Source organism: Protobothrops mucrosquamatus, unplaced genomic scaffold (genome assembly GCF_001527695.2).
Source record: "Protobothrops mucrosquamatus isolate PMUCROS unplaced genomic scaffold, P.Mucros_1.0 scaffold874, whole genome shotgun sequence".
In the NCBI taxonomy this organism is placed as follows: domain Eukaryota; kingdom Metazoa; phylum Chordata; class Lepidosauria; order Squamata; family Viperidae; genus Protobothrops; species Protobothrops mucrosquamatus.
The window spans coordinates 483,374-494,079 of NW_015387128.1; the positions used below are offsets into that span (position 1 = coordinate 483,374).

The 10,706-nt window shown below is 37.2% G+C and overlaps 1 protein-coding gene across 2 annotated transcripts in view; it reads left to right on the forward strand.

The window, feature by feature from the left end:
- The window catches only part of LOC107290330 (A-kinase anchor protein 2-like), a 74,951-nt gene extending 73,112 nt beyond the window's left edge, over positions 1 to 1,839 (forward strand). The window contains exon 4 of one of the 2 annotated variants that reach the window (XM_015819202.1): positions 1,722 to 1,839. In XM_015819202.1, coding sequence (XP_015674688.1) covers positions 1,722 to 1,814 — 93 coding nt within the window. In that variant the 3' untranslated portion in view covers positions 1,815 to 1,839. The remainder of the gene's footprint in view (positions 1 to 1,721) is intronic. The other variant, XM_015819201.1, reaches the window with a different exon arrangement.
- The last annotated feature ends 8,867 nt before the right edge of the window (positions 1,840 to 10,706 follow it).

Consider the following 10,706-nt stretch of genomic DNA (forward strand, 5'->3'; position numbering starts at 1 on the left):
GCTGTCGTACCAGCAATATTACAAAGTTGGTCAGTGTTGTAATCCTCACATTGTTTAAGGCACAGGGTTGAGGAACTGGACAAAACTTCTCCATGAATTCATGTAACCAGCTCACTCTCTTTATCGTTCCATAACTCTAGAGGCCTTCCCAGAAAAAAAAAATGTTACTGCAGAACCATCTTGCCTAAATTTTAAGAGTTTTGTCACTCTTTTCCTCCTGCTTTGTTTTTCTTGAAGAAAAAATATATAGGAAAAATGCAGTGCAGTCACGGTGCTGATCGAAGAGAATATTTGTAGCTCGGGGTTGAACTGTGGGATCCTTGGGGTTCTCTGAGCTTGGTGGTTTTCTTGTAGACGTTTCATTACCAAACTAGGTAACTTCATCAGTGCCATCTGCAAGAAAACCACCAAGCTCAGAGAGCCCCAAGGACCCCATAGTTACAGTACTTTTTGAACTGACAGGACTGAGAGCATATACCTGGAAGTGAATTTCCTCACCAGGAATTCATGATCAAAATATTCTGCTTCACTCACTCACTTCTATCATACATCTATACAACACTTCTACTACTTCTCCTCCTTAATTGGGAATTCAGTGTGAGATATTAGCAGCAATGTTGTTATTTTTCTACTTATTTTACCCCCCCCCCCCCAAGTGCACTCAACAATGCAACTTAAGTTATTTCCTTGGATTTTCAGGTAGCTATGAATATATTTAACCTGTCTGAAATGTTTTTGTCTCTGATTTCTACATAGGATTTAGTTTAAATCTGAACAAGCTTGCCTTACTTTGGTGAAACATATTTTATCAGTCCTTGGGAGATGCAAGTCATTTTGTACCACCAACCTATCACAACTTTTCAACTGTATCTTAAACCCACACAAACATTTTGGAGGATCTAACTAGTTCCTGTGATTAATTTAACAAGTTCTTTGGAATTTTTTTCAATAATCAATTCTGTTTAAACCTCTCTTGGAATTTTTTTTAAATAGCAGCCTTCCTGACGTGGTCACACTTGATCCTATCCATGTCAGTCCCATGGAAATGGAAATTCTGAGTGTTATAAGATATACCTGACAAAAGTATATACTAACAACCCAAGACACTTGTGTAATATTTCAGCTACAATTCTGCTTTAGATATACAGCAGAAAGGTGGGGATTAACAGCACTAGGAAATTTCCATCTCTCATCTAAAGTGCACACAGGTATCATAGTTAACTCAGTTTTTCTCTGCAGCTATTGAATGTGATTATTGCAATTTTTTGCAAAATGATTTACATAAGCACAGGAGACTTGGGATGAATAGCTCAGAGAGAAGAAAATAAAGGAAAAAGTCCTTATCACTGGTTAGATGTTTGGGTGTAGTTTTCTATTGAAAAGGCCATAGCAACTGTACTGCCACATGTCTTTTTTATGCTTCACCAGCTATCTTTGTGTTTTCTCTGCATGTGGTGGTGTTTTCATCGATGTGCTTAAACTTAAGCATCACAGCTGGATGTTTTGCAATCACTTTTCAGTTAAGCATTTGATTTGATTTTGGCTGCAGCTATGCTGATATATATTTTTTTCTCAATGAGTGAAAAAACACGAAAGGTGGTGAGGTATGCCATTGGAAACATTTGAGTTGCATATAAATTTTCATTGGCTGTCTTTGTAGTTTGTCTATAACGGGACAAAGACAACAAAATAAATGATGTTTTCTTCCTTTCCCTCCCCAGGTCCTTGAGGCTACTAGAGTTAATCGTCGGAAGAGTGCGCTAGCACTGCGGTGGGAAGCTGGTATATATGCTAACCGGGAAGAAAATGAATAGACTTTTTTGGCAAAACCTCAGAACTTTTTTTTTATTGCAGAGACCAGGAAACCAAATAAGAGGGGGGGAAAAGTTTTAATTTTTTAAAAAAGCTAAAGCATTTTAATGTGGTATTTATTACAAACATACGAGTCTCTGCAATGCATATTAGAGCAGGATCAGTTCCTATATATTACATGCATACATGCACAAACACAACGAAGAATTGTAATAAGACATACACCTGCTGTCCTCTCTGAAGAAACTGAAGAAGCAGACAATAGTCGTGGAGCTGTCACCATCGCTAGTTATAAGCAACTGCAGCAGTGATCATCCAAGTGAATATATTTCCAAGTGAGTAGAATAAAATATGATCCTTCACGAAGTCTGCTTCACGTGTGTTTGGAATAGGAAGAATCTGGATTATATACCTTTTGACCACAAGATGGCACTTCTGGATATGAACAGTTTCAATTTTCTTTGATCTTGGGTTTTACAACACATAAGTGGCATTTCTAAGGGGCCTATTATTCTGTTATATCCTAGGTATAACATAGCAAGGGTTTTTTTTTGTTTTTTGTTTTTTTGCTATTTTTAAAGAATCTGGAGAGGTTCTTGGAGTCTACATAACTGTTTCTTTTTAAAGAGGCTGTTAATTTGCAAATGTGAATGTACAATCCATATATTTAGCCATAAATGCAATGTGTTGTTTTTACTAATACTTTGGAAAGTATGGAGAGATGGCAGATGGTTTATGTTTTTCTTGTATGTGATCTTGGGTGTTGTTGCAAACTTGCCATCTCGGTTGTTGTTGTTTTTTTCATAATCAGTATGCTTCATACAATTCCATTAATATTGCTGCACATTCTATAGATAGGTTAGAAGAGATAGAAAGAAATGCCAAACCAGAATTCTTAATTCTAGTGGCTTGTATGCTTGCAGTTATGAGTTTGGCCTCAATGTGTATTTGTATTATCATTTGTGCTTAATAGGCAACAAGTATTAGATACCGAAAGAGGGAATATATAATAAAATCAATAAGGAACAATCACACTGAGTTAGGAAGGTAATCGGAGGTTTGAAAATGTTAAGTATTTTTTACCAAAGCAATAATTGATATTCAGCAGATTGATAAATAGAAGAATATGAAAGAAAAATAGTTATATCTTTAACTATATTTATACTATATAAATGTCTTATCTTAGTATTATTAAAGCATGAGGAAGAATGTTTTGCATTTCCAGAAAATGAAAGTTGTAGAAGGTAGCAGAGAGAGGAGTCAGAGACAAAGATTGGGGCCAAAGGATTATTTTTGCTGTTTCAATTGTGTTTTCAAAACTAAAAAAATAAGCATCTTTGGTTCAAGTGTAGATTGCAAACTCACAACAAAGGAATAGGAGATGTGTGCGCTCAATTTCTGTATGTGTAAATTGGAAAAACAGGATCGTAGAGATTTGGTTGTACAGATTATTTTCTCCAAAGCTGTTTGTCAGCTCTAGGGGTATAAACATTTTTTTTTTATGAAAAGGAATCTAATATGGCACTAAGCCACTGCAGTATTTGTAATAACAAAGCTGACCCAATATGGTATTTGCATGAGTTACTATTTCAAAATGTATTGAATAGTTTTATAATCTGATATTTAGAAAAGAAAAATGGTATTTATTCTTGTCAGAGTATTTAGAGCTGCCAGAATATTCTTTGTTCAGGGAATGCAGTGGAGTATTGGAAATCCATAATTTCTAATCTAGAGTAGATAATATTTTAAGCAATGGAAAGAACGTTATATGAATCTTAAAAATAAAATTACCATTGCCTAATTTTAAAGGAAAAACCAACAAGAAGTCATGTATACATTTCCCTTTCCAAATGTTTCAAATTGTGGGCAGAATTTTTGTATATTTCTGGTATTTGAATTTAGAAGACAAGGAACATATTTACATTCCCCCCCAACTATTAAAAGTACATATACATTAGGGTGATCACACAGCCTTGGAGAGAATCTTGTCGTCATGGACACAAAAAAATGTAGAAAGGTTGAGAGATCAAGTGATCCTGCTTATATGTACCACAATCTTCAGAACTTCTAATCCAAATGTTCCTGCCGTGTGTTTTGATCTTCTACGGCCAGCAATAACATTTGGACTTGCATGTATGTAATAATTGTTTTCATCTGCCACAGCTGCAAAAGGAGAGGTTTTTATCTGCATGCATATCTTCCATTGCTGGCTTACAAAACCAAGTTAGCATTTATTCAATTTACTATAAATACATGGGCAGATATAACAGATCTAGTGCAAGCAGATTTTGTAATCCCACATATCAATTCTTTAGTTGGAATATGTTTTACTTAAATAATTCCCATTTGATTCTGTTTAAAAATTTATAAAAGTTTGGGACTCAGTCTGGTTAGATTCTGGCATTCACACTGATTTCCATAGGAGCACTTGGGATTTAAATGTACTTAATTTATCTGGCTTATTTGCTAAGCAAGTTCAGAGTCTATAATGAAGCATAGGAAAGAATAATTGAAGGCATGAGTTGAAATAGGTATGTGGAGAAAAACTGTGGGCACAGTATCCAGGAAAACGAAAGAGTAGAAAGCTGTCCAACTCAAGTACTGGCCAGCAAAGGCCAGTAGTTAATATCTTCAGTATTTTATTTTTGAGCCTTGAGCAGAAACTGCCTATACAATCAAGCTGACTTGTATATGTGTGTATGTGGTTTAACTCCTGAAATATATACTCTTTAAAATGAGGGGAACATTCTCAGGTTTATGAAGAATTTGTCCTAAACATGCAATATGCTCTGCTAAGATCAAAAATGAATGAGGAGAATAAACATAACCACCTCTACTTCATTACAACTCTTTTGCAAAAATGTGGTTTTATAGTGGAAAAAGAATAAAACCAAAGACAATTATTTGCTTGGAACTGAATAATTTGGTCTCCCCCCCCCCTTTTTTTTTTTTTTTTTAGTTTGTTGTCAACTTAGCATGAAGGACAAAAGAGTTGTTCAGGAAACACCCATTTTCTACATATATAAATAAAAATGACTTCACAAGTGTCTTTCAGTTGTCTCAGTTTCTTTTCCCTTTTGCAACAGCCACAGTGAATTCAGCATCTGGCATTGGAAGGAGGGAGAGACTTGGTAAGAGGGGGAAAAAAGAGCCTTACCATACTGTTTCCTTTAGATTTTAGTGCTATTCTGAACTGCTGTGAAGTGGGCATGTCCTTTTTCAAAGGTTAGGGAATCTTCTGTGCCATTTTTCAGGAAAACATGCCACGATCCTTTCAACATTGTAACAGCTGAGTCATATCTTCATTATTGCCTTGGTCTGCCACCATTGCTTAAAGTGAAGACTATATACATTTATAAATATGCCCTAATTCATGCTACTACATATAGAAATACATTACATAAAACAACAAAGAACTTCATTGCACTTGGCTTTGTTTTTTTTGATACAGAAAGAGATAACATTTTGCAATAGTATATTGATGAATTGGATTAAAATATTTATGCATTATTTGTTATTGGGTCTAGAATATTTTTGTTTGTTTCAAATTTGAAGTTGTTTCCTCAAACTCTTAAAAAACTTAAATTTAAAAAAAAATATGCTAATTGCTACAACACACATTTCCCTTTGTTACTGCAAAAGTAGCCACTCTGTTGAAAATGCATAGTTTCTCATAGATGGTAACTAATTCATTGTTCTACTCCAGTGATGGCGAACCTTTTAGAGACCGAGTGCCCAAACTGCAACTCAAAACCCACTTATGCATCATCGGGTACCGGGTGGGTGTGGCCCATTGGGTGGGTGTGGCCCATTGGGTGGGTGTGGTCCCACCCAGTCTGTAACAGCAGACCGGGTGGGACTAAAAAGTTCAATCAATCAATTCCAATTTTGCAAGATCTTTTTTTTTCCCCACGAGAAGTTGAAATTGCCTGATTGATTGAACCTTTTTTTTGTACATGGCGGTGAAAAAGTTTTATAAAACCCAGCTGAAGGCCTAGGACTGGGGTGACAGTTCGCGTGCCCACAGAGAGGGCTCTGAATGCTGCCTCTGGCACCCGTGCCATAGGTTCGCCACCACTGTTCTACTCTATATCTGTTTATTAATAACTTTCAACTCATAATGCAAACATACAAGTAAAAAATTAAACCAGTTTCTTAACATGCAGAAAACATAGTAACTGAGATGAATTCTTGGTGGAACTGTTTACCATGGTCAGCTAATCATGAGCCAAACGAAATCAGCCCTTAGAGCCATTTCATCTCTTCAGACCTGGTATATTTTCAAGAATTTTCAGTTTTGTGCCCAGTTTCAGTTGGAGGAAAAAGAAACTTCTTTATGAAGAATTAAGCATGAAGAGTTAACAAGAAATACAAACAATTCTTCAGTTCTTCCACTCATTGTATTTTGGGTAAAAGTCAAATATTATATACCAATACACACTCTGTTAAGTTGGAATTTATTGTTGCAAGATAATAGTGCCACTTGCTAAAAAGCTAAACAATCCCAAAACATAAGCTAGCTGGCCTGAGTCTGCCAGATCTGTTCTGCAAGCTTAATTTATAAGGACCTTGCAAGCCATATGTTATTTTGGGAGGTGCTTGACCAATGCAATGTGTAATTTAAGCACTGCTAATTAGCAATTCAATTCAGTGAACTTTACTCTTTGATTTGGGAGTCTGGAATGAGGAAATGAGCCTCCTGCTTCTTTGATGTAAGAATCGCCTCTAAAATATTGTTAGGTTCTGAATGTCTATGTGCAAAGCTTTAAACTGCTGTTTCTAAATGCTTTTTGAATAAATGAGATATGTAAACATAATGCACCTGTAAGGGCAGCATCTATTCCAATAGTTATTAGGAAATGAAATTACAAAAGCAGAAGTAGAAAAAAATAGAATAATTCTCTTGGAGGATAATCCTTTGCTCCTGTTCACAGAAGTTTGGTGAAAACAAATAATAATATTCTATTACTGTCATGTAGCCTTTAAGAACATTCAGTGTTTCTGTTTTGGATGTATTTGGATTTGTTTTAGAAGTATTTTCATGTGAGTCAGCATACATGCTAATGAAAGATCCTGTCTAAACAGTTTCTGTCTGAGTCCATGTTCTGACCTGGACTTGATCATTTATCTCTTCTGGAAAGAATCATTGCTCTCTAGGTTTAACTTTGTTCTGGACATTGAGATAAGGATACAAAATAAGTTACTCACCCCACAGAACAAGGATTGTTCAAGCTGTGTCATTGCCCTTGCCTTCTTTTAATTAGAAATGAAATAATGTGGGCAGATTCCTTTGAGTCTTAGTAATATTTTTTTCTTTGTTTATTTAACTGATTGGGAGCAATCCAGAGTTTGTCATAAAATGGGTGGCTGTATAAATGTTTTAAATAAATAACTGGGTTTATAAACCACTCAAAACAAAGTTCTGGGTAGTATGTGTGCCAACCACTGTAAATTCGATTAAAAGCAATAAACTATACAATAAAACAGTAACCTCTGTTCATGAAAAATAACAAGGCACACCAATGTAGAGATTCTAATCCATTCAACCAGCATCAAGCAAAACAAAGCTCTTGGTTGATGGAGCAGATCATCCCATTCCATAGTCTGACAGATTTCCTACAAAACCAGGAGAGGGGGGCATTCAGCTATTTGGGGGAATGCTATTCCCTATTAGGGGGACAGTGACTTGCCTGCATGACCCCTGTATGGAGCAGTTCCTGAACGAAGTAATACAGACCAAACCTTCCCTACTACATCTTACTGAGTGGTCAGATAGTCCTGGAAGAAGACGGCTCTGCGGATCCCCACATCTGAGCCATGACAGACTTCATAAAAGACAACTTAAATTACATTTGAAAACCAACTGGCAAGCAATGCAACTCTCAAAGTGGTAGATGGGCAAACTGAGAGGCGCCTCATCCCCTTAAACACACAAAAATAAGAGTGATCATGAATTCCATTTGGATTTATTAGATTTCTGTGTGATTTCTGAATAAGCTCTTTGCTCCTGACTGGGAAAGGAAGACTATCAAAACTGTCAGAAATACGACATACAGAAACGTAAAGATATTCAATGGTATTTTAAAAAATTAATTTGAAACTATTCAAAGGATGTCTTCCCTTCACAAAGACATATTGCACAATGAGATATATAGATCAATTAACAACATAATACACTGATATGTGCATTGTTATCCATAATTCGTGTTTTCTTGGTGAGATTCTTCGCAGAAGAGATTTTTTTTTTATGGATCCAGCAATTATTCCTCTCCATTTGATACCCAGAATTAAGGGATTACAGGGTCGTAAAAAAGGAGGGTTTTATTGATATAGGGTCATCCTCCTTTTCCCTTAAACCAGGGCTAGGGAACCTTGGCTCTTTTATGACTTGTGGACTTCAATACCCAGAATTCCTGAACCAGCCATGCTGACTCAGGAATTCTGGGAGTTGATATCCACAAGTCATAAAAAAGCCAAGGTTCCCTACCTCTGCCTTAAACCATAACAGAAAATTGCCCTGACACACGATGACATTGCCCTCATTTCATCTCCAACCCACAGATGAGGCAGCTTAAAGTTACAGTAACTTTAACTGTTCCCTATAAAAATAGTGTTTTCCTGTCTCTTGATCCAATTTTGGCCAACAGCACAATCTAGCACAGTGGTGGCAAACCTATGGCACGGGTGCCAGAGGCGGCACTCAAAGCCCTCTCTGTGGGCATGTGCACCATCGCCCCAGTCCTAGGCCTTCAGCTGGGTTTTATAAAACCTTTTCACGTTAGGCCTCCACCGCTGTGTACAAAAAAAAAAAGTTTCAATCAGTCAATTTCAACTTCTTGCGGGAAAAAAAAGATCTTGCAAAGTTGGAATTGATTGATTGAACTTTTTAATCCCACCCAGTCAGCCGTTACCACCGCAGCCACACCCAGCCAATGGGCCACACCCACCCGGCACCCGACGATGCATAAATGGGTTTTGGGTTGCAGTTTGGGCACTCGGTCTCTAAAAGGTTCGCCATCACTGATCTAGCACATTCATTGCCAATGGGGTTGATGACAGAATTATGATGGGATCTGTCCAATAGCTGTGGTCTTCTGGTGGGTTGTTCTCCAGAGCCATTTTGACTGGGGCAAGTTTCTCCAAATGTTACCCACCCCCTATGGAATACCTGACTAGTGCTTTCTAAAGCCCTGGTTAGACCTTAGATAGGTTCCTTAAATACATGAGTATAGCTGTCTTGAAAGGGTGTCAGATCTGCTTTTTTATAATACTGAAAAAAGCTGCACAGAATGTCAACTTAAACTAGGAAAGAAAGGCAGGTTTTGCCAGTTGTGTGCTGCTGGTTCAGTCACCATGGTATGCATTACAGGTTTTCTCCTGCTTCTGCCAAGAAGCGGCTTTGTGTGGCTGTACTCTTAACCCTGTTGTTGTGGTGATCCCATTTCGCCTCCCCCATGGACTACTTCCGCATATGGCAATCACTATCAGCACTGCCATTCCTTTACAACTGTGGCCAAGGACGGAGCCTACTCATGATTGAGTGCTCTTCCTATTCTACCCTGCACTTTTTTCCATGCCTGGTAGCCTGACTGATACGTCACAGGTGTGGAGGAAGGACTTGGGTTAAACAGGAGGAAGCAATCTGGTTCTGGGGCATTTTGGTTCAGAAACAGACCAAGCGACAAGTTTCAGTGTAGGCAAAAAGCACTTTCACTCCCATAAATGTTTAATTAAGCAACTTATTTTAAGAAGTATCTGGTCCTTTCTGAGCTTCTGTTCTTGATTCTCTAATAAATGCTGTCAGTTGTAACTTGATTTAGATTTATTTTATAACTCTAAAAAGCCACCCGAGTCTATGATGATTAATTCGTTGCCTAGACTATGAATAGCCTTACACGGTATGCTTAGCAAACATTTGCTTGATTTAAACAAGATTACTGGAAACTATAAAAAAGGGGATCTGTCTATCCTTCTTTAAAGAGGCAAAGTATCTGAAAATTTCCCTGTGAGCACTCAGGTAATTAATAACAATCATTGTATTCTGAAATACGCAACAGCTATCTTGTAACACACACTACTTTGGGACTCAAATTCCTTTTACTCACCTTTCTGGTATAGTAAAGTCCATTCCCAAATGTGATTTGGGAAACACTTCTCTACCAACATATGTAAGTTGTAATAAGTTTCTGTAATCCACAGCCTTTGCTCTGACTGCAAAACCAAATATAGGTTGAAAGCATATTGGTTTCAAACTGCTTGAAAGGAAAATGTTAATGGGCAAAGAAAGTATCACTGAAATTTTGGTGTGGAGTTTTCCCTTCCCTATTGCTGATTTGACAAGAGTTTTAACTATTTTAAGAAAGCAGAACTGAAGACTGCTTTTCAAAGAAACCCTAAAAAATCATCAGGTCTATAAACAGAGATGAAAAATCGCCTATCGGCTGCAGTGTTCCTGATCTCAAGAAAGAAAAAAATCACGATCTTTTCCAGGAAACAACTTTGATGAAACATAATGCCGGTTTTTCTAACTCGAAGTACAAAAACATAAAAGTCCTCTCATCCAAAGAAAACACTGAACGAGACTGTTGTGCTGTTCTCCACTTAATCCACTGAACGGTGGTGTCCAATTTAGAGAAGAAAGTTGTCATAAGATCCTAAAGCCTTTTCTGTACAGGGAGGTGAATGATTGTGCAAGATTGCAGCCAAAAACAAGTATGTACAAGTCTGACGATTTGTGATTTCTATAGCCCCCTAATCTATCTGCCACCCTGGAAATGTTTGGGAAGGGTCAAATCGGCACTGTTAAAGAGTATTCTTACAGGCAGTCCTCGACTTACAACAGTTCGTTTAGTGACCATTTGAAGTTACAACGGCACTGAAAAAAGTGACTTATG